The following is a 23,446-nucleotide window of genomic DNA, read 5'->3' on the forward strand; positions in this document are numbered from 1 at the left end:
TTTTTTAAAATGAAGTCTATTTTCTTACGTTTTCTTACAATGGTTTGCATTTTTATAAGTACACGAGTTGAATTCTTAACCACTTTCAAAAAAGAATAACAAATTTTTTGAAAAGTACTATTTTTTTAGTTTTCAAAATTTGGTTTGATTTTTGAAGATATGGATAAAAAGTAGATAAGAAAACAAGAAATTTAGAGATAAAAGTGATGTGTGTAGCCTTATTTTTAAAAACTAAAAATAAAAAAATAAAAAAAAATTAGCCAATATTTTTTTGGAAAAAATGTTAGTATTACGCAAGTATTAACCATACTGGAAAATTTTAAGTATTACTGAAGTATAGATATTCTATTTATTTATTGTTGTGGGGTCCACCAACATTAAAAAAGATTATTTATAAGAGATCAAAAAAAAATTATTTATAAAGACAAAATTATAGTGTAGATAAAGAGTGTTCATTTTTCATTGTCTCTCGAACTAAATGATCAAATTTTGAATCTCTCATCCCATGTCGAGGACAAGAAAAAAATAAATGATCACTTTGTCCAACTACATTTAAGAATTATTTACAAAAGAAAATTTATGAAAGTCGAAAAACCTAAAATATTTATTTTTATTATTATTATTATTTACAATATGTGAAGTGAGAGAGAATTAAATCTATAATCTCAAGATGGATAATATAAACTTATATTAGATGGATAATATAAACTTATATTAATTGAGTTATATTTATTTTGACTCAAAAAATTAAAATTGTCATTTAATAATAAAAAAATAAAATAAAAGATAACTATAGATAGATATTAGTAGAATTTAAAAAATCGAAAGTATGAATATGAGTATATCTCAATTATTGTTAAGAATATACTCTCTCCTGTTCTATATAGTTAGTTTAAGTTTAAATTTATAGAATATGTGCATGAGTTTTTAAAATGTTAACTATGGGTAAAGAAATTTTTATTATTTAAAATAATTATTTCACATATTAAAAAATAGTGGAGCAATAAATATTTGAGGTTGAATAGCCGGAGAAAACACTGGGTGTGAGGTGACAGTATAAAGGCAAAGAATATGCAGACAACGAGAGAATTAAGCTTCTTCAAAACCAATCTCCACATTTCAATTTCACTTCCTCACTTTCTTCTCTGTTTTCTCAGTTTTCAATTCCCCATTCTCACACTGAATTGCCCAAATTCAAAATCTATACCCATTCCATTCCCCCAATCATGGCCAATCTTCCTGACTCTCTGTTCGGAGAATCGTCGTCTGCAGAACCAACCACCGCGCCGGAACCCGTCATTTCTCATCCTCCTCATACAGACCTATCCAACGTCTCTGTCCATGAACTCATTCTCGCTCTCAATCACGCCCATACTCGTGAACGTGCTTTGCAGCTTCTTTCTCAGGTACCCTTTGCAAATGCCGATAAATGATTGAACACACTGTTATCTATCCGTTTAACTTTTTAGGTTTAAGGGTGATTTAACATGGGTTTAGATCAGGATATCATATTCTAGACTTTTTCTCGCTTTGGGATCAGAGCAAAGAAGAAAGAAAACTCATGAATTCTTAGTCCATTCCTAAAAGCAAAGAGATCATTTTACAGTTGACCCAAAATTTAGGTTCAAAATGAAATTTGCCCCACTTTTTAAAACATATGTTTTCTTTTAACTTTTTGCTTGTGTCATCATTAGCGGAAATGGCCGAAATGACATGATTGTGACATATGTTGGGCTCTCGACTCTTGTTCTCGTTACTGTACATCTTCACAGTCAATCCTTGTTTTGATTCTCACTACTCTTTCTATTTGCTCCCTTTTAATGGAAAAAGCGAGAGCAAAGAGCAAGAGAAAATCAAGAGTAAGGAGCGGAGAAACCTAAACTTGAAGGAGCGAGAGGAGTGAGAGTACCGAGAGCAATATCTCAACCTGCATGCATAAGGTTTCATTTCGGTAATTGCATGCTGCTATAATGTAAGTAGAAGGTAAAAAGAAATATACTTTTGAAAAAATGGGTCAAATAATATTCCAACCTTCTAAAATGGATCATACATACGAAAAGCATAAACACAAAAAATAACTTTTTGAAAGCTAGTTTTTGTGTTTCCAGAACTTGATTTGGTTTTTTTTAAATATTGGTAGAAAGTGTATAACAAAACAAAAAAGCTTGTAAACGTAAGTGGTGTTTATATACTTGATTTTAAAAAACCAAATGGTTATAAAAAGGGCCTAAATTTCTGTCACTGCATTGGTTGTTGCAAAAATGTTGGGAAAGAATTTATTAAACATTAAAATGCAAATGTTGTATTCTATTCTTTCCCCAATGATTCAAACTCTTCAGTGCAGATTTTTCGTTTTTTCTCTTCAGAATAGGAGCATGTGTGACAATTTGGCTGTTCTGATATGGCATTCCTTTGGTACTATGTTTACCCTTCTGAAGGTAACTCTCAATTGTGGCAATGCCTTTATAGAACAATCCCTATCTTCAGACTGATTCTTTTTGGTTGTGCGTTGTAATTGTAGGAAATAATGGAAGTTTACCATTTGCTGTCCAAGCCTGACCTTACAGAAAAAGCTTCAACTAGGGTCTGTCATGCTCTTGCTCTTCTTCAGGTTATGATCTCACCTTTGGTGTTAGATATGAAGTTGAATGAACAAAGATTGTTTTGTTTGTTAGTCATTTTGACTAGTATAAAATTGTGTTTCTCAATTCCTCTTCTGATACATGTCATTTAGAAAATGCACCTTTTCTCCATGGTTGAACTCAAAAATCAATTGTTTCCAATTTTACCTTCCTCTTGTGAAACTGTGTACTTATGTTCTGCAGTGTGTGGCTTCTCACCCAGAAACAAGGATGCCATTTATGAAAGGTAAAATCTCAGCAAAATGTTTTACATCTCTGACTTTATCTGTAGTTCTTCTTCCCTCATGTACGAGGCGTTTTATATTGGAGTTTAGGCAGTAATCAGTGGCTTTTTGAATTAGGTAGCATTGATGGCCTTGAGTTTTGCTGATCTTCCAGGGCTTCTGATTGAATGTATATTTATTTTGCAGCTAAGATTCCACTCTATTTGTACCCTTTTCTTAATACCACCATCAAGGAAAAACCTCATGAATATCTCAGGCTCACAAGCTTAGGAGTAATTGGTGCACTAGTGAAGGTAGTCACTGGTTTCTTTCCCTTACATTTTGTTTTCTGTTCTGGGATGAACATCAACACTTGCTAACAAGTACCACGATGGAATGATTACTTTGAAACAAACTAATGAGTTCAAAGACAAAAATGACGTGCACGCACACTCGCAAAGTTCCATTCCGAAGAAAAAAATTATCATTCAGTTCACATATCAAAATCAAATTCTTTATGTAATATTACATGGTATGCTTTTCTTTGTACCTATGAATTTCGTGAAAAGGTCAAACTGAAGATATGCAATCGTTTGGCCTACTCTTCTTGCAGGTTGATGACAAGGAAGTTATTTACTTCCTACTCAAAACTGAAATAGTTCCATACTGTCTGCGATGCATGGATGTGGGAAAAGGCTTGTCAAAAACTGTGAGTACCGCAAGACATGATCGTTAACCGAGTTTCCTATATTGCTTTCTCAATGATGTCAAGCACCTTTTATTCATTTTATTACAAGGTTGTCACTCATAATCCTAGGATCCTCCAGGTTGCCACGTTTATTGTTCAGAAAATTCTAATGAATGAAGAGGGATTGAGGTACTGCTGTATCATAGCTGATCGATTTTTCGCAATAACTCGTGCCTTGGAAACAATGATGGAAAGACTTTCCGAAGAACCCTCGCAACGGCTGCTAAAACATATTGTTCGCTGCTATCTTAAGCTATCTGAAAGTCCAAGGTTAGCTAAAAGATCCTCTGAAGGCTTTAAAAACTTCATAATTTGATTAGTTTTTTACCATTACCCTTTGTACCACACCATTGATTTTTTGCTTGAATTATCAATAAAGGGCTTGCCTGGGACTTGGGAGACTCCTTCCTCGGATGCTAAATGACAGTGCCTTTACCGACCTCCTCCGTGTATGTTTTGCAACAATAACAAAAGTCCTTCACTACTAAAATAGAAACTACTGCTATTTGTCACCATTTGTTCCCTTGATAATTTCTCAGAAAACAGAACGTGTATTGTTAAATATCAATCTGAGTGCCTCTTATATATCACTGGTGGTATAATTCTGTATTCATTCCTATCATTTAAGGTTCTTCAAGTTGTTGCAATTATAGATATCAATTCCTTAAATCTGATCCTTAGTTTATCACATTCTTTACATCCAGTTCTGGAGCTTATGCAATTATTACTTTGCAGGATGATCCGACTGTCATGAGCTCGTTCAAGCAGTTGCTTCGCAATGTACATGAGAATAGGTTACGAGACAATGAAAGCAAACAAGGCAATCCGAAAACAGGCTGAAGTTATGTGAAAACTTTGCCAATTCTACTGCACAGGATTACATTATATATACATAGCTGATGGCTTTAACAATGAGTCAGTTCTTCCATCTTTCACACATATCTTTACTATGTTTGTAGATCACATGAGTTAATATAAGGGGCCAAATGGTGAGTACATGTTGTAATTTGAACCACTTAAATCATAGTTTTAGGCTTTTTTTTTTCCTTCCACAGGCTTTTGCTATTTATTTTGAATTCTCTCTGTTAATTACAAAATGAAGGGGAATCTCACCTTCACTTTCACAATCTATCTTATTGTCTAATGGAACTTTGTGTTTAATTTGGATTTTAAAAAAAAAAAAAAAAAGAAAAAAGAAAATGGCTAAATGGAATGAAAATATTCTTAGCACATGCAGCCACTTTTTCAAATTATAATACATTTGTAAATAGGCAATTTATTTGGACATATTTGGAATGAGATTGATTTTAAAACAATTAAAATTATTTTGTTAAGTTTAAAATTCCTATCAAACAAGTTTTTTTTATATATATAATTTAAAATTAATTTTAGTGGTATGAAAATTGCATTTAAAAGTATATAAACAAATATAAATTGATAATGAATGATAAAAATATATATTTAAAAGTGATTTTAAAACTGATAAAAAAAATGATAATAGAAATTCAAATATAGGTTACAAATTCTTCAAAATTCATTTGGAATAAATTCAAGATTTAAATCATTGGATGTGATTACCAATTTATTTTTTATTCGTTCGAAATTTAAATTTTAATATATTATCCACCAAAAAAAAAATGCTTCGAATTTTTTTATCATTGTATACCTAAGGACATATGTTTACTCTAATATAATAATCTAATATGGCAACCATATTATGACATCACGACCTCATTAAATAATTTTGAGATTATGTCGGTTAACATATTACTCAATATAGAAAAATTCTTGGTGGAAAAAAAACGGTAACAATACAGACATTTGTGATGTAATATAATCAACACAGTTGAATTGACATGTAAGGTGTTAAAAAAATATCAGGTTCGAATTATTTAAAAAAAAAAAAATTGAAACTATTATGAATAGATTAAATTTAAATTATATGATAAAAAAGAGTAATGTTACGCGGAATTCCAGCAAATCTAAAAAATTTTAAAATGTCATATGATAAAAAAGATTGAGATAAAGATAAAGAGGCATTGTTTTCATAAATTTGTAGAAGAGGGAGTTTAGATTAGATTGCGATATCCAATCAAACTCTGATTCTTCACTCTGTTCGTAAATCTCTCCAATCCCCACTTTTTTATTTCAACTAATTCAATTCACTCTCTGAAAATCTCTCCTTCCTCCGATGGCAATTCAACACAGTTCTTGCAATCCCTCACTCATCAAGTTCGGACTGGCTTTGATTGCCATCTCCATTACCGGTTACATTCTCGGCCCTCCTCTCTATTGGCACTTCAAGGAAGGTTTAGCCGTCGTTAGCCACTCTTCTTCTTCCTCATGCCCTCCTTGTTTCTGCGACTGCCCTTCTCAGCCTGTCATCTCAATTCCCGAAGGTATCTCTTTATTTCTTCTTTCTTATGCTCAGATCCGATTAGATCTCTTCTGGGTTTCCTCTAATTTTGCCCGAGGTTTGTTAATTTTCCCGTTCGCTTGCTTAGATCTCGTTCTGGGTTTTGCGTTTTTGTTGAGTTTCTTCTGTTTTGATGATTCTGCTCCTTGATTCTCGTTATAATGTGGGTTTTGTGTGGTTTTGAGCATTTTGAAATAGCTTCTGTGTATGGGTAATGGGCTAATTGTTTATCTGATCATAAGTGTGAGCTTATTTCTGAATTGAAGTCAAGTATGCTTTTTAATTTTCCTTTTTTGGGTAATTTGTATACTTACTTTGGTTACTGTCTGTTGTGCAGAATTGAGGAACTCTACCTTTGCAGGTTAGTTTCACTTTCTTTCTTAAATGGTTATAATGTTTTTGCTTCATCATTACAATTGAAAAACAACAATTTTCCTAAACTTTGCCATATGGATATCAAAGATCTTAGTATCTTAACCCTTTCATGATCATGAATTAGTTTGCATTATTCTAAGAAAACCATTTGATGATTTTTCCTTCATTTAAAGGTTCTTCAAAAATTTCAGGAAAATATACTTGTCGGGGTAGGCTCTTGCCTCTTAGGTTTTCGTAGGCCGTAAATGATGGTTGTGGAGTTGAAGTGGAAAGATCTTTGTTTGAGATAAAACAGCAACATAAATGGATTGAGGAGCATGAATGATCTGTAAATTACTTTTTTAATATGTTTAAATCTCAAGATTCATAAGTGTCTCTGAAACTAGTATGTGATGAACTGATGATAAGTGTGAGGCCAGAATCATGGTGGATTTGGATAGCTCATTGTTTACCATTTATATGAGGTTTCAGGCTCAGCTCTTGTAGACATCATAGCTTTTTGGATTTCTTTCCGCACATTTCAATCTTACTCCAAATGACATTGATGTCACCTTCCGTTCAGTATAGTTAACTGTTAACATAGTCGTAGATAAAAATATGACATGGAAAAAAGATGGATTAGATATTTTTCCTTCGATTGACTGATAAACTTCGACTACTGAACCATATTCTAATAAACACGAATATTGATATGACACGACATGAACACTACGACACACCATTTTTTTAAAATTTAGGACACTTTTATTAAAACATACATTTTGAAAATATATATCATTTTTAAACAAGAAGGAAATTCAAAGTGAACGAGTTTATTCATTTATATACTTAAAGAACATATAAAATTAGTTTAATGTATTTTGCCCTCAAATTTTATTATTTTTGTCATATTTGTGTCGACTTAGTTATGTAACAGTATTTGATGCATGTTTACCAAATATGTTTGTGCCATTTTGACTTTGTACTACTGGTGTCTAACATATCTATTGCTCTACCAAGTATCCGATATGTGCCAGACACGGACAGGCTTGCTTCTTAAATTGTAATTACTCATGCATTTTGCAGATTGTGTTAAGCATGACCCAGAATTGAGTCAAGACACAGAGAAGAACTTTGCAGACCTATTGTTAGAGGAGCTGAAGTTAAAGGAAGCTGAAGCTTTGGAAAATCAGCGGCGTGCTGATGTAGCTCTACTCGAGGCGAAAAAGATGACATCTCAGTATCAAAAAGAAGCAGACAAATGCAATTCTGGGATGGAAACATGTGAAGAAGCAAGAGAGAAAGCTGAAGCAGTATTAACTGCACAAAAGAGACTAACAGCTATGTGGGAGCAAAGGGCTCGCCAAAGGGGATGGAAGGAAGGCACTGCCAAATCTCGTACTCAAAAACAAGGAAATATTCAAACTGCATAAAGAGAGCATCCAAAACAGTAACACTTCCCCCTATTCTGCCTTTTTGTTTTCATATAAATATATATTTTTTCGGGTAGTAACTTAAATTTTACTCGACGTCGCGTCAAATAGATCGAAAGGATTATTACAGGTATGTTTAGCAAATTGAAATGATGATTATTATTGTTAGTTAATCATAAGAAAACGTTCATTAGTTGAAAGCAACTAATGTATTCTTGAAGAAATTGTGTTTACTTATTTGTCATCTTCACTGTCAATTTTTAAGGTCCTCTCTCTGACGACAGAAAATTCTTCTGGATTTGCACAAGTTGGATTTATACAAATATTATTTTGCTTTGCCATTGAACTACCCTGGTTGGGGGATTCATTGTTGAAAATAATGTCTTGGCTGCAATGGTGTAAAACCATGCCATGCCAAGATCATTAGTATACATTCTGCTACTGAGATCGGTACTAATTTGAAAACTACGAGTTCATGTCTCGTTTAGTAATCATTTGATTTTTTGTTTTTGAAATTTATGCTTGTTTTCTTCCAATTTTTTATTCATGGTTTTCATATTTCTTAGTAAACAATTAAATTCTTACCTAATTATCAAAAATAAAAACAAATTTTTTGAAATTCCCTTTTTTTAGTTTTGGCTTTAAATTTGAAAATACTTCTAAAATGTAAACAACTAAAGATAGAAAACCATGGATGAAAGTGATGTTTATAGACTTAATTTTCAAAAAGAAAAAGTAAAAAACCAAATGATTATCAAATAAAACCTTAGTTTTTAAACTTTTAATATTTGTGTCTATTTGGCCTCAATACTATAGATCTTTGAACTTTTAATCTTGTGTCTAATACGTTGATAAAATTTAAGAAGTGTTAATAGGCCCTTAAACATATGATCTTGTGCTTAATAGATCCTTAAATTTGTAATTTTATCTATTAAGTATTTGACCTATCCAATATCTTTTCAAATTCACAAAATTAATAGATACAAAATTGAAGGGTAATTGCCAAGAAATAGTATAAATTTTTTCACTTTTCACAAATAAACCATTTTCTTTCGCTTTCTCATAAATCAAAATAGAAAGAGCTAGATAAATATTCAATTCTCAAAGTTGGGAAAAAGAAGCAAAACAATAACACTTAAAATGAAAAGTTTTGTAAAGTTTTGTATTGGCCTCATGAATATATTTGACCAAAGAGAGTATTACTTGCGAGAAAAAAAAAAAAAAAAAATATTTTAAATGATAAATGTTAAAAATATTTATCATTAATAACAAAATATCATAATCTATTGCAGATAGATACTAATTTTAAATATTTTGGTTCATTTTTTTATATTTGAAAACAGAAAAAAGAAATTATCCAAAATTAAAAGTTCAGATTCTCGTTAATATAAAATTGAAATTTATATATTAAAGATATAATTCATTTTTTTAAAAAAATAAAATATATCAGACAAAATTGAGAGTTAAAAAGTTAGACCATATGCACACAAAAACATAAAATTTAGTTAATCATTGATTTTATTGATTTATTTTACCAAATCTTCCCATTTTGGCTCCTCACAGTCATACATACGAAAGAAGCCAAGAACAAGAAAAGTGCACCACTCTCAATTTACATATATTTTTTTTCATTTTCAATTAGCCCTTTGGAAAGCTGTAATCGAACCGCCCTCCCCTGCAATCGAATCATACCGTCGAAATATGTATGCCACAAACACCACCGCCGTCAGCACCACCAAATCCTTCCCGGCGCACTGCTTGTTATGCTCGCTCGGCATCCCCGTCTGCGGCCCGTTCGACCAAAACAAATAATCTAGCAGCGCCGCCCCTTTCTCCCCCCGGAACCGGTCCGGCTTAAACGCCTCCGGTTCTTCGAACACCTTCGGGTCTCTCATCACCAGCGGCTGATACCCACAAAGCAGCTCCCCTTTCTTGATGTTATATGCTGAATTGTAGGAACTTAGTTTGAAATCCTTTCTGGCTCTCGCATATTGGGTCGGAACCGGCGGGTCGAGCCGGAGTGTCTCGTAGACGACGGAGTAGATGAGGTCCATCTCCTTGACCGACTCGAATGTCAGACCGGACCCGGATTTTGCCCTGACTTCCTCGAGGATTCTCTGTTGTAAACCGGTTTTGTCGTTGAGTATCCGGTCGAGTAGAACCGGGAATAAGAGACTGAAACCACCGTACGCGTTGAATCCCATGGTGAAGATGAGATTGTGAATGGCTTCATCCTTCGTCAACCCGAACTCGGAAACGCCTCGCTGAACCACTTCTTCCCCTGTCACGAAAACAAGAAGGGGTAAATTCTATGGTAGGGTTGGCAAAATTTCCCTTCAAGGTGGGGAATTTCCGATTTGACTGGGGATGGGGTCAAATCAGGAAAATTTTTTGAGGCTCGTCTAGGGACGGGGACGATATCCCACCCCAACCTCGACCCCAATTTGATATATCTATATTTTTAATATTTTATAAGTATATATTTATAATATATAAAATAACTTATTTATCCGTATATTTATATTGTATAGACTTATAGTGTTGTGGATGCCAATATTAAATATCTAAATTCTAAATCTAAACCCAAAAGTCAAACCCAAATTTTAATCAAATTTTAAATAAAATTTTTATTAAAAAAATGGGAATCCCCGGAATTAGTAGGGGATTTCTCGCGGTAAATGGAGAATGGGGCCCCGCGGGACCCATTTCCCTGACAGGGGCGGGGATGGGAGAGAATTTCCCCCACAGGACTGGGGTCGGGGGACGCTCCCTCACCCCGGCCCGCCCCGACCCCATTGCCAACCCTATTCTAGGGCTTGGACATGGATAACCCACACTCTAAAACTCAGGTAGTTTGACTTACCAAAATGGATTATTATGTACGCGGGTTGTGATCTCGCTCTAGGTACTCTCGTTCCTTAGGGTGTAGATTTTCTCACTCTTATCTCTCTATTTCCTCCTACAACTTGTTCTCCCTCTCCTTTTAGACTCTCTACTCTCACTCTTACCTCTTTATTTTCACTTTTTGTATTAAAAGAGAGTAAACAAAAGTCAAGAGACTGAAAATGAGGGAGAGAGGAGCAAGATTTGAAAGCCTAGTATGCACGTACAATAAGATTATTTCGGTAATTTATATTGGTGATACCAGTAAAAGGTAAATAAAAAAAAATAAAAATAAAAACCTTAGGAGACATTTGGGGCAATGAGTTAATTATTATAGTTGGATTATGATAGTTTTTGTTTGGGTGTAAATTATTTTAGTTTGGTTTATAATAGTATGTGTTTGAGATGTAAACTATTTTAGTTTGAGAAATAAATAGTAAGCACGGTAGCAAATAATAAAAAAAATGATGAATGTAAAATAGTAAAAACTATAATAAATAGTAAATAGTAAATACTATAATAAATGGGGTTTTGAAATAGTGTTACTGTAGCTAATTGGAAGTTTTAAAATAGTTTTACCAGAGTTCATTATTTTTTTTATGATAACCCTTAACCCAAATGCCCCCTTACATTTTATGAAGTGAGGTAAATTTCATTTTGGGCCCAAATTTTGGAGCAGTGGTACAATTATCTCCAATTCTAGGTTTAATCCTTCCACTTCTAAATTTATATTTGTTAGACCTCTCAATTTTAGAAATGTCTAATAAGCTTTTGAACTTTCAATCTTCTCCTTAATAGATCCTTAAAACTTCAAAGAATATATAATGTCCTTAAAATTAATGTTAAATTATAAATTTAACCCTAAAGTTTGAAGAATGTTAGAATTAATTTTTTATAATTTATAATTAGAATCTAGTCCCTATGGTATGATAAAGTCCTCCTAAACTATCACTAAATTGTTTTTTATGGTAGTGACAATTTATGCGATCTTTATCAAACCATAGAAACTATTTATAAGATTTAACAAAATTATAAAGATTAAATTTACTTGGCCATTTATTAAAAAAAAATATCCCTATATTTTAAAATATTGTAATGTTTTTGTTGATCTTTAATCAACATTTCAAAACAATCCTTAGTGTGAATTAGAATTTTGAACAAAAAATACGGATTTGGATTGGTGGAGCAACAACCTTAAGAACAAAAATTTGGTTCACCAGCGAGATTATTTTCTTTATATATTTTAGCTTTTATATATATATATAAAATTCATTAACCAATCGAAATTCAATTAAACTTATAATTAACTTTTAATTTAAATTCTATTTTGGTTCCTGAACCTGAGTCTTATTCTATTTTATTCTCTAGACTTTTAAAAACATATGTTTTAGTCTCTAAATTTTTAAAAAAATTTATTTTGGTCCTTATTGTTAAAATTATATCTTTTTAGATAATAAATGAAATTGCATATATCATAAGTTGAGTAAGATGAAAGTGAACTAAAATATTCAGTAAAAAATTGTTTTACCACTTAATTCAAAATTGAAATCTTAAATTTTTTTAAACTTTAATAATAAGTATGGACGTAAATAGATGAAAATAAGATTTGATTTTAAAAAGTAGGATTAGAAAGACGGGTTCGTTGAAATGAAAGGGTTAATTAATTAGGAGTGATTGAGAGGGAGAGGGAGAGTACCTTCTTTTTGGACGAAATCATAGAGTCTTTGGTAGCGGGAGGCAATGGGGAAGAAGGGTAATCGGAACGAGTGGAGGAATATTTCTTCGAGGGGCTGTAGAACGCCGATGTGGATGGTGGGGCCAAGCTGGAGGCCCAGCCAGATTATGACGTCCATGTAGCCTGATTTCGCCACTTCCGGTGATTTTGCAGTGTCGGCTCCGGCGAGGGTTTTGGAGAAGAAATTGAAAAGTGCTGGTTGGAGAAAGTTTCGAAAGCTGGATTTTTTGTTCTTTGCCATTTCTGATTCAATGCCGTCCCACATCGTCGACAGGTTCGATTCCAACGCCGGTATCCAAATCCTCGAGCTCCGCCGCAGAATATCCGTAATGAAGTTCTTTATCTGCATTTGAATTCAATTCCGATGAGAAATTTTTAAACTTCCCACTTTGTCAAAAATCATGATTGAATTTTAATTACAAGTTGTTCCATATGTTTTATAATAGAGTTTTTCTACTACTAGTAGAATATTGCATTAAGGATCACAACGTCTTTTGTAGTTTATATCAAAGAGCAGTTCCTTGCAGGAGGCTGCAGACCCTCAACGTAGCACAAGCTTTATGCCACCTTTTGAGATTTATTTTCTAAAAAAAAAAATCAGAATTGGTCGTCACTGCCCTCCACGTCCCACTTTCTTCGTTTCCCACTCTGTTTTCGATGCTAATCTTTCCCAAAATTTTCTATCATGGGTTTAGTCCAACTCTCCATTATGTTCTTCATTTTTCATGTTGCGAATTGGGGATTTGAAAAGAAAGAAAGGAGCAAATGAAGTTGAGGGAAAGCCCCTGTGAGGAGTTTGTTGTGGCATTGGCTCTTATTGGAACGAAGAGCATTCCGGCGAGTTTCGCAGCGGTTTTCGATGGACTTGATGGGAATGTCATCACGGCTTCCATGATCCCAATCTGCCCTCGCCGGAGTTCTTCATAACTGGACCAACTGGGGCAAGAGGTGGAGATAGATTTCATGTTTAAAGGACCCCCAAAACATTTTTTTTGCAGGGGGTTCGCCGGCGAAATGACAGCGGATTGAAAAGCTAATTTCACATTGAATTCTGTTTTTTTCTTTGAGGAAAAAAAAAGTAAAGCTCTTATTGTGCCATAATGGAGGGTGTGCAGATATAGGCGCAGACCCTCTTGAAGCAAAGTTTTGTTCAATAAAAAATGATAGATTTGAAAAGTTACTGTATAACTCTATGTTTTCATTGACAAAGAAGGAAAAAAAAAAGGACTGGTTAATCACTAAACCTTAGGAAACTATTAGAAAATAAAAACCAAAATTCTAATATGGAGAAAATATATCTTTTTAATTGAGTTATTTTCAAATGGGCAATAAAGAAAAAAAAAATACATTCCATAACTTTGAATTTGATAGCACGTTATTTTAAGGAGGGTGTGGTAGCATTTTGGTACACTAGTTTTCGTTTTAAAACTGTGAAAAAAAAATGCTTTTATTTGGTCCGTGCATGTGACATTTCATATTAAGAAAAGTATACTTTTGTTAATTTTTTCAAAATAGAACATTTTTTTTCTCTCTTCTTTATGAAATATCATCAAAATGATATAAACTTTATGTCTTTATTTGAGCCATGACTAAGTGTAGCTAATCTGTTGCTCCTTCACTCTTATACACACAAAGAAAAACAATATTTCTTAAAAATTAAAGTGTCATGTGTCATATTCCTACTGGATGCACAAAAGATGGGTGTAGTCCCATTGCACCCAAATTTTTTACTCTTTATTTTGAAACCACCAAAATGTTTGTACCATTGAAAATAGTTATCATAGTATATACTATTGATCTTCTCCTTATCCTAAGAATATGAAACTTTGATCACATTCCTAACATCCTCTTATTTTCTCTCGTCCCATCCATGGCTGCCACCATCACCTCCTCGTCTTTCCTTTTCTTCTCTTTTCTCCTTCCTTTTTTCTTATTCCGTTACCTCTTCCTCATTCCTTCTCCAATCTTCCCCACATTTATTTTTTAGGGAAAAAAATTTTAAAACCCAAAATTTCATTGTCACTTGCGCCTCCCTTGGTTCAAATCAAGAAGTATGGGCGAGTAACGGCAACATATGACGGTAGAGTAAGAGAGAAGAAAAATATAATCAAATATTAAATATTATTTTTTAATAAAGAAAATGTCACATCAACTTTTCATTAACTGATTAACATAAAATTGAGAATTATTTTCAAATAAAAAATAAATAAACCAACTTATTTACAAAAATAATAAAATGTATTTTGTCTATCAATGATAGACCGCAATAATGATAGAAATCTATCAACTATCATTGTCTATCCCAAGATAGGACGAAAACTAAAGCATGTATCAAATCATCCATTTTAAATTCAAGTTTGAAAACTTAAAAACTAAAATAATAGAATCAAAATTGTATTTTTTTTTCAATGAAAAATTATTTAAACTTTATTCTAGAAGAATAGAATCTAACCAATTAATATATGGATATAATTGAAAAGTTAAATGATATGAATGAGAGGCAGTAGCATTTATTAAGTGGGAACTCAGATGAAGGATTTGAAATTACTCGTTTCATTCTCAAAAACAAACAAAAGCATGAAAAATATATTTCCAATCAATTATTTCAAGAACAGACAAAGAACTGCAGTTCTTGCATTCCCAACCACTTCTAAATGTTTAAAATGAATATAAAACAGATCTCACCAAATAGATTTTTATTTGTTTATTTATTATTTTTCCTTGAGATGCGATCAATAGATATTTACATCCAAAACTCCAAAACCACAAATATATTGTATCAACCATTTATCTTCTAAAAAGAATATAGATTTTATAGAAAAAAAAATCAACCATAAAGAAGCAATGTGGACTAAAAATCTGAAAAATTAAAAGTAAAGCGGACTAGAATTTGGAATTAAAGGAAGTTGAAAGTCGTATTTACCATTGGACTAGCTACTAATATTAATACTATGATAAAGAGAATAAAGTTGAAGAGAGTTTGAATCCTAAACCTATATTAAATCTATGGATATATGTGGCACAGTCCTGATTAATAATTACTAGCCTCTAATAATTTGTTCATGTTATTTTATCTCTTTTGTTATATATATAAAAGGAAATCCGAATTACTTATTGCTATATGAAAGAGTGCCTTATTTTAGGGAATCTTGATTATTGATTAAAGAAGATTAAATAAAAATGAAAAGAATCAAAACCCAGATCAATAATGAGGTCCTATCGTATGGGACAAGAAAATGACATTTGTAAGTAAACGTACAGAAAAGGTTCAATTGCCAATAGTTTCTGAACATCTTTCTATAAAGGTAAAAAGTTGAAATCAATTGCTTCAAAAAGAAAAAGAAAAACTGAATTTTAAACCTTGAATGAGAAGATGAAGAAGGGGCCGACCACTCCAATTCCAAAGCATTGAATGAGAAAAACAAAATACTAATTGTAATAATAAAAGTTGAAATAGGTCCAATACTTTTTGAGATTTGATTTTATTAAAATGCGCTAAATAATAATAAAAATTAAGTTAAAATATCATTTTGATGTCTATAATTTTAAATGTATAATTTCAGTCTTCTATTTTTATAAATCTTAAATTTAGTCTATTAAAATTAATTACATCAAAGAGTTATGTTTTTAAAATTAATAGTAAAAATGTTAATAAATAACAATAAGTTTTTTAGGAAAAAAAACAATAAACAAGTAGTATTAATTAAATTTAAGGTTTTTTTTTTAAGTAAGACTAAATTGGATATTTGAAATTATATGGACAAATATTGAATAAACTTCAAAATATATGAACCAAAATAATATTTTAATCTAAAAATTATCATGCAAGGATATATAGAATAAAATATAAATATGTTTTCGATTTTTTTTTGTGAAAATATTAATTGATAACAAAAAGTTTCTTTTAAAAAAAATAATGATAAACTAGTATTATACAGTAAATCTAATATTTATTCAAAGTATATGACTAAAATTTGATGAATTGAAAAAACATGGAATCAAAATGATATTTTAACGAAAAAAAAAAAAATGATAGCACCTTGTCAATAAACAATCAACAAAAATGGAAACTAGAATAATTTAGGCTCATTTAGGTCACCTTTCGTTTTTTTTGTTTTTTATTTTTAAAAATTAAGTTTATTTTCTATCATTTTTTTATCATGATTTGCATCTATCTAAATACAATGGTTGAGTTCTAAACCAAATTCTAAAAATAAAAACAAGTTTTTAGAAGCTACTCTTTTAGATTTCTAAATTTGGCTTAGTTTTTTAAACAATTAGTAAAAAGTAATAACAAATGAAGGAATTTAGATATAAAAATAATGTGACTTAATTTTCAAAAACAAAAAATAAAAAAATCAATGTTCTATTCGGTAATCATTTGGTTTTTTTTTTTTTTTTTTTTTTGCCTAGATATTACTTCCACCCTCAAATTCTTTCTTTGTTATTTACTTTTAATCAATGGTTTAAAAAACCAAACCAAAATTTGAAAAATAAACAAAATAGCTTTTAATTTTTATTTTTTTTTTGAATTTGACTAATAATTCAATTATCGTACTTAAGAAAGATGAAATGAAAAAGAAATATGCGTAATTTTTAAAAAATCAAACACAAAAAATAAAATGGTTACCAACAAAAAGGAACTTTAGTTTTTTTAAGTTGCAATATTTCTCTTGATATTTTGAAAATGTTTTCCAAACTATCGTTAGAAATATATTGTTTTTAATATTTCAAATAAAAATTGAGACCGAAAACATCGTGGCACATATCTAAAAGGTGTGACTAATAAAATGTGTGACTCACTAAATTTGTTTTTTTGGTTTGGTTTTTTTGGTTTGTTTTTTTTTAAAAAAAAAAATGACTAAATTTGTATTCTAGTCTCTCCACTTTCAAATTTCAGCTCTCCTAAAAAATTTTAAAATATTTTTATTTCAAATATAGCATAAATATTTATGAATATTGAAGATAATATTAATAAATAAAAATACTTTAAGAACAGATGGCGAGTTAGTGATGCTTTTTATAAATTAATTAACTTCTTTTTGTCTGGAAAAAAAAATAAAATTAAAAAAGCTGGCTTACACGTGACTTCTTCTTAGCGCGGATCAGAGTGAAAAATGGGGGGAAATCCCCAAACCGAAGATGCCAATCGGAACCCTAATTAACTTTTCAAGAATAGAAAATGCGAATCATCATTGACCTAAGAATCGAAGAAATTTTCCAGATCGTACCTTCGAGTGTTGAGATTCCGACGTATCCAAATATGCACAGACTCTCATATTTCCGGTGAAACTGGTGCTCGGCATGAAATCGCCGACCAGAACATTCTTCTTCTCCACGATTTCCATGTCGAATAGATGCGCAAACAACTTGCAATCCAGAACCGCAATTACTCTCGGATCGGTGAAGAAGAAAGGGAAAGACGGAGGAACATTCGTTCTGAAAACTGTGCTTCGATTCTTCTCCATCCGAGACCTGAAGAACTTATCCGGTCCTTGAAACCAGTAGTAATCAAGCCGGTCACCGATGGATCCTAACAGCGGCAAACCGTAGTTGCCGGGGATATTTCTGAGCGGTAAAGTCACCGGAGGCGGCGAAATCGATGAAGGCAGGGAAGGCATTCCGCCGGAGGTCATGGTGACGTGCATCTATTTCAGATTTGTCGGAGCTTGAACGGTGGATTTTATAGGTGAGTGAGGTTGCTTGAACCTTTCCGGTAGAATGAAGAAGGGAACATTTATTAGACGAGATTTGTCAAGTGGTGTGATTACAGAGGGAGAGTGACGTGGCTGTTGCTCATTTGCTTAACATTAATGATTACAAAATTGTGGATAAATATACTTTTCAACCAAACAAACTTAAAATTGTTTTTTAAAAAGAGAGAAAAATATGGCAAAAAAGAAAAAGAAAAAGAAAAAACCAGGATTTGGATCCATAAATTTTAAAATATCACATTTTTTATTTTTGAATTTAATTTCAATTTAGTCTCTAGATTTCAAATGGTACAAGTTTATGTTTGAGATTTGAGTTTTGTTTCAATTTAGTTTCTAAATTTCATGATTTATATTATATAACATCATTTTTTTTCATTAAATACTCATTTTCAATCTTTTAGTATTAATGTCTATTAATTAATTTAAAAGAATTACAATGATTATAGTTAATTAAGTTTTTACTATTTTTTATCACTATCAAAATCAATTTTAAATTCTCTATGCTAAATATTAAAGTGAATATTCAGTAAAAAAATATGAGATTAAAAATATAAAATATTGAAACCTAATAACCAAATTGACACAAAACTCAAATATCTCAAAGGTTGAATTGTAACATTTTGAAACATTAAAAGCTAAATTGGACTCAAATTCAAAATTATAGACTAAAAATATAATATTTTAAATGTAGATATAAAATAGAAACTAAAGCCAAAATCTTGAAGTCCAAGAATTATCTTTCCTACCAAGAAAACTATAACTTATAAGCTTCTTTGTATGTGAATAGTTTATTTCTTATAAAATAAAATGGTAATTGCAACTTTAATAAATAAATAAATTGCAAATTGGGCACGTGTCCCTAGGTTTTGTTTTTTTGCAAACATGGCAAAAAAACTTCCACCTAAAAATTTGATTGTTACTTAATTGTTATGTGATTGTGATTGCTATCTGTTATATGTGATTGTCACACCTGCAGTTACAACAAATTTGAAGTCATGACTTTAGTTTCTTAAAATATATTTGTCATACAATGTAATTTTCCAAAATAAAATAAAGATCTTTTCTTTTTGAGGAATGAGATGAAATGAATTGAAGTTCAAAGAATTTTATGAAAAGTTAGTTCAAAATGAACCGGATCGAATTGTCCATCCAAACTTATTATTAATTAAAATAAATGTGTTGTTCTCGTCAGCCGTGCATGGGTAAATCCAAACTTTATTTTTAGATTTACTCGCTGAATATACTTCAGGCGGATAACTTAGATTATGTTTTGAAAACTGTAAACTATTTTCAGATTTTATGATCTAAATTGTGCAAATTCTTAAAACAATACTTTTATGTTTTCATTGTATCTAGATTTTGAATTTAAATTTTAAAATACATAATTATATTAAGTAGAGATAAAAACATTTGGAAGTACAATATTTCACGCAGTTTATTATATATATATATATATATAAATCCTATTTTGGTTTTTGAACTTTGAATCTTATTCTATCTTGGTCACTGAATTTTCAAAAAGTTTATTCTAGTCCCCCAACTTCTAAAAAGTGCCTACTTTGGTCCATTCTCTTAAAATTTTGTTAACTCTTAAATATAATGATGAGGTGACTTGTATTTGTGGATGACTATGCTGTCAAATAAATTAGTCCCACTAAAAAAATCGAGTTTCAATTTTGAATTAGGTGGTAAAGAGGTTTTCTATAAGAGATCTCAAAAGTCATTATCCGTTTAAGATTTTGGCCATTCACTATTTTAGTCTGTTTGTTATTGACATTTTATTTTTCTTCATCTTGTTCAACCTACGTTAGATGCAATTTCATCTTGAAAAGATTTCATCCTTATAGAGTCAACAAAATCTTAACAACAAGGATCAAAATAAACATTTTTTAAAAATTTAGGGACTAAAACAGATGTTATTGAAAGTTTTGGGATCAAAATAGAGCATGTTTCAAAGTTAAAGAACCAAAATAAAATTTAAACTAAAAATATAATATGGATTATTAAGTGCATTATAAATTTTATGATATTATAAAATAATTATGATATAATTTTTTAAACATAAATCATATTCATAGATAAATTAACTATAGTTTATTGTCAACTAAATATTAGTGGGTAAGTATAAATAGTTCCATGATTTATAAATTTGTAGTATCAAATACGTTTTAAACAATTGTTTAAATTATAATCCAATTTTTTTAATATGCTACCAAACACATTATTGAAAACATTAAATAAAACTTTATTTTTATTGAATCATTTGTTTTCAAATTTATGTTTTAAATTTCTCTTCCAAATGGGCCATATTTTTTTAAAAAAAAGATCAACCATAAAACCTCATAAATATGATCAACTAACTAAATTTATAATTTGAATTAAAATCTTGTTGTCAAATCGAGTCTAGCTCAATTTGCAGTATGTACTAATGATTAAGAGGCAGTTATAAATCTTGTCAGAAGACTGTATGTTAGCGGGAGTATACTTTGAGAAAGTTATTAACCTATATTTAAAATGGTATCAATAGGTCATTAGATTTGTATATCATTATGCATTTTATTTTCAATGAAACTCTAGTCGTGTTTTACATTCTTTCTCTCTGTTTATCTATCCCTAAATTTAATGTTCACGATAAAATTGAACCACAAACCTCTTAGTCGTTGACACATATTTATAAGCTAATTAAGTTATGTTTATTTTTTTAAGTACAAGATTGATTAAGGATATATTCGATTTAACTAATATTTAATTTTGAAAATAGATCATTTTTTTAAAAAAAAAATTGAAGCGTTTGACACAAAATAGTTTTTGAAACACTTTCAAGATGTATTTTAAACGATTTTTATCAAAAAGATTTAAATAAAAATGATTTTTTTTAAAAAAAATATTTTTTTCTCTAATCGATCTAAACATAACCTAATATTGAGATTGTTATGGATGATTTTGGACCAAAAATAAATATACAAAAAAAAAAGGAAAAAGAAATTGAATTGAGATCATGACAAGACATGTTGAACCAAGCGAAGGGAGTGGGTCTTTGGGCCAACCTTTCCCAAGGTCACAACCACAGCTCGAAGGCCAACCACCTCCTCAGCCCCTAGCCTCAATCTCGCATTTCGAGGTTGAAGAGCCTAATTAACCTATGGGACATGAATTGGGCTTTTGGGCCAACCCATGCTTGGGTTCATCCTCATCCTCAAGATCGAGGAGTCAAATCATCGGTATGTTCAACATGCCTTCAATCTAGTAAAATTGAAGATTATCTTATTAGATTGTGAGATAACCAGATTCCTATAAGAGACATGAGAACACCTAAATCAACACCAATAATAAATATATCATCATAATGCTTAACTTGAATCTTATCCTCAAATTCACAAGCTTCCACATTTTTTCACTCTCTGATTAAATATCAGAATGTGTATGACAAACACCACATCTGTGTTCAGATTTTCGCTCTTTTTTTCTTTCAAGTAAATTCATTATTGGTATCACGTGAAAATCATCTTCAACTTATTTTTTTCTTCTTCGTTCAATAATTATTGCTAGGTTTCAAATTCAAGATTGATTCATAATTACAATGAAAAATTATCTCTATTATCCAATTTTATCAACAAGTGCATGTGAAAAAATCAAATATCAAGTTTAAAACATGGCTTTTTTTTTCCCCTCTTTTAGTTTTTACCACGATATTCACTCAATTGAATACCCATGCTATATTTTACTCAATTGAATACTATCCTATATTTTATATATTTTTATCACAATATGAAATTTCCATGGTTACATCTTTAGAAAAATATTAAAATATTATTTTGTTATATTTATTTTAACATTAGATTATAGAAATAAAAATATTTCTTGTATAAATTCATAATATGTATATATAGAGATGTCTACAGGACGAGAACAGGAAATACTACAATGTTTTTAAGAGTAATAAACCATTAAAAAATATGTGCATATATTGAAATATAAAAATATTGAGACAAAAATTAGAAAATAATTGTTGAAGTATTACAAAATAAACTAATTAAAATAAGTTTACATTGACCTTATTATAAATTCATAAAACGTTTAATCAATGGGAGAAATTTTTTCCCGTTCCTTCGTTCATTTTCTGTCCAATAGGAGATTTATTGTCTTTTTTCATAGGAATTCGGATAGAACTTCCATCCTAGAGAGTAAATAGACATCTCTATGTACATGTTAAATTTTATATTTTGGATTTTTTTTTTTTTTTTTTTTGGCCTTTTACGAATACCAACAAATTAAACTGTGTGAACACAATAATGGAAATTGGAAGTGTTCTTGATATTTTTAGAGGGGAAACCCTTTCTAAATGAATTTGTGCCCACTTGTTTAAATATCCATGGTATATTAAATATGAACACAAATAAATACTTTTAATATATATATTACATATTTTTATCCGTCTTTATTTATATCAATTTATTTTTAGATTTATTTTTATTTTTATTTTTTGATCTAATTTTAATTATTTCCCACCTTTTTTATACTAATTTTTACATCTTTTTAACTTTAATTTTAGTTTGGATAAAAAAAAAACCAATTTAGTTAGGGTAAAAAAAATGTAGAAAAATTTTGAATTTGATTTTAGTTACCTAATAGTTGTCCTTCCATTTTGAACTCAGACTATGTTTGGTAAAATCTTAAATTGAAAATGAAATCCATTAAAAGAAAATAGTCAAATGTGAAATTGGTTGTGGATTTTATAATCCCCTTTTATCTCCTAACAAACCCTAAACGCCAAAATCCTCATTCTCTTCAAAAAAAAAAAAAAATCTAGAATCCAACACACAAGAAAGCCTCTAACTTAGTTGAAGATGTATTGGTAAGACTTTGGTCACAAGGGTCCATATTTCAAACAACAAGAAAGTTTAGTGTTTTGAATTTCAACTTTTTTACTTTTTCCTTTTTTCTTTAAACTCCCTTACAACAAAACTAACTAAAGAGTTAAATATTTGTTTATTATTCTTGTCTTTATTCTTCATTTTCGTTTCTATTACAATTAATTTTTTATTGTCTCGTGAGTTTTTCTTTTATTTATTTATACATATTGTTTTGCATATTGTTTTTTTTTATTTTCTTTTGCTCATTGTTTGCTTTTACTTTTCTTTTCTTTTTCTTGTGAGTTTATTTTTAGTAACAAAATAAGAGAGAAAAAAATAAATTAGTTTAGTGTGCTTAGTGGGAAAGAAGAAGGAGTAAAACAAAATAAATGAAAAAAAGAACATATTACAAAATATTCAATTTGGTTGGTATTATCATTTTTTCTTTATTATTTCTTTCCTTTG

General features: G+C 30.3%; 3 protein-coding genes across 9 annotated transcripts; 2 read left to right on the top strand and 1 right to left on the bottom strand.

Moving 5' to 3' along the window:
* The first annotated feature begins 1,016 nt into the window (after positions 1 to 1,016).
* Positions 1,017 to 4,722, top strand: LOC120078396 (Cell differentiation, Rcd1-like protein). 7 transcript variants are annotated; one of them, XR_016529794.1, is made up of 9 exons: positions 1,018 to 1,406; positions 2,345 to 2,438; positions 2,522 to 2,611; positions 2,826 to 2,868; positions 3,053 to 3,159; positions 3,459 to 3,554; positions 3,673 to 3,863; positions 3,973 to 4,189; positions 4,329 to 4,722. XR_016529794.1 is itself a non-coding variant. In XM_039032668.2 (9 exons), exons 1-9 carry the CDS (start codon positions 1,072 to 1,074, stop codon positions 4,431 to 4,433), a joined length of 1,131 nt encoding a protein of 376 aa, XP_038888596.2. In that variant the 5' UTR covers positions 1,019 to 1,071; the 3' UTR covers positions 4,434 to 4,722. The 7 variants fall into 7 exon arrangements, 5 of the variants coding, with proteins under 5 accessions (XP_090170243.1, XP_038888596.2, XP_038888594.1 ...); XM_039032668.2 differs by having other exon boundaries at positions 1,019 to 1,406; positions 3,973 to 4,042; XR_016529795.1 differs by having other exon boundaries at positions 1,089 to 1,406; positions 2,367 to 2,438.
* An 828-nt stretch (positions 4,723 to 5,550) lies between these two features.
* Positions 5,551 to 8,040, top strand: LOC120078397 (uncharacterized). The gene is made up of 3 exons (XM_039032670.2): positions 5,551 to 5,992; positions 6,347 to 6,370; positions 7,450 to 8,040. The coding sequence occupies exons 1-3, from the start codon at positions 5,785 to 5,787 to the stop codon at positions 7,794 to 7,796; spliced, it is 579 nt and encodes a 192-aa protein (XP_038888598.1). The 5' UTR covers positions 5,551 to 5,784; the 3' UTR covers positions 7,797 to 8,040.
* A 1,256-nt stretch (positions 8,041 to 9,296) lies between these two features.
* HPL1 (hydroperoxide lyase 1) lies at positions 9,297 to 18,260 on the bottom strand. Its single transcript, XM_090313812.1, has 3 exons — positions 17,646 to 18,260; positions 12,376 to 12,757; positions 9,297 to 10,077 (listed from the first exon to the last, which is right to left on the bottom strand). The coding sequence occupies exons 1-3, from the start codon at positions 18,060 to 18,062 to the stop codon at positions 9,431 to 9,433; spliced, it is 1,446 nt and encodes a 481-aa protein (XP_090169938.1). The 5' UTR covers positions 18,063 to 18,260; the 3' UTR covers positions 9,297 to 9,430.
* Positions 18,261 to 23,446: the final 5,186 nt, after the last annotated feature.

This window comes from Benincasa hispida, chromosome 5, assembly GCF_027475165.1.
Source record: "Benincasa hispida cultivar pf3 chromosome 5, pf3_genome.v1.1, whole genome shotgun sequence".
Lineage (NCBI taxonomy): Eukaryota > Viridiplantae > Streptophyta > Magnoliopsida > Cucurbitales > Cucurbitaceae > Benincasa > Benincasa hispida.

Bases quoted from the DNA above. Each gene is read 5' to 3' on its own strand.
- LOC120078396 (XM_039032668.2), top strand. From the start codon at position 1,072: ATGCAGACAACGAGAGAATTAAGCTTCTTCAAAACCAATCTCCACATT. The intron at 1,407-2,344 runs GTACCCTTTGCA...TCTTCAGTGCAG, and splicing joins CTTTGCAGCTTCTTTCTCAG to ATTTTTCGTTTTTTCTCTTC. The intron at 3,160-3,458 runs GTAGTCACTGGT...CTCTTCTTGCAG, and splicing joins TAATTGGTGCACTAGTGAAG to GTTGATGACAAGGAAGTTAT.
- LOC120078397 (XM_039032670.2), top strand. From the start codon at position 5,785: ATGGCAATTCAACACAGTTCTTGCAATCCCTCACTCATCAAGTTCGGA. The intron at 5,993-6,346 runs GTATCTCTTTAT...TCTGTTGTGCAG, and splicing joins TGTCATCTCAATTCCCGAAG to AATTGAGGAACTCTACCTTT. The intron at 6,371-7,449 runs GTTAGTTTCACT...TGCATTTTGCAG, and splicing joins GAGGAACTCTACCTTTGCAG to ATTGTGTTAAGCATGACCCA.
- HPL1 (XM_090313812.1), bottom strand. From the start codon at position 18,062: ATGCACGTCACCATGACCTCCGGCGGAATGCCTTCCCTGCCTTCATCG. The intron at 12,758-17,645 runs GTACGATCTGGA...ATTCAAATGCAG, and splicing joins CGGAATCTCAACACTCGAAG to ATAAAGAACTTCATTACGGA. The intron at 10,078-12,375 runs GTACTCTCCCTC...TTTTCGTGACAG, and splicing joins TGATTTCGTCCAAAAAGAAG to GGGAAGAAGTGGTTCAGCGA.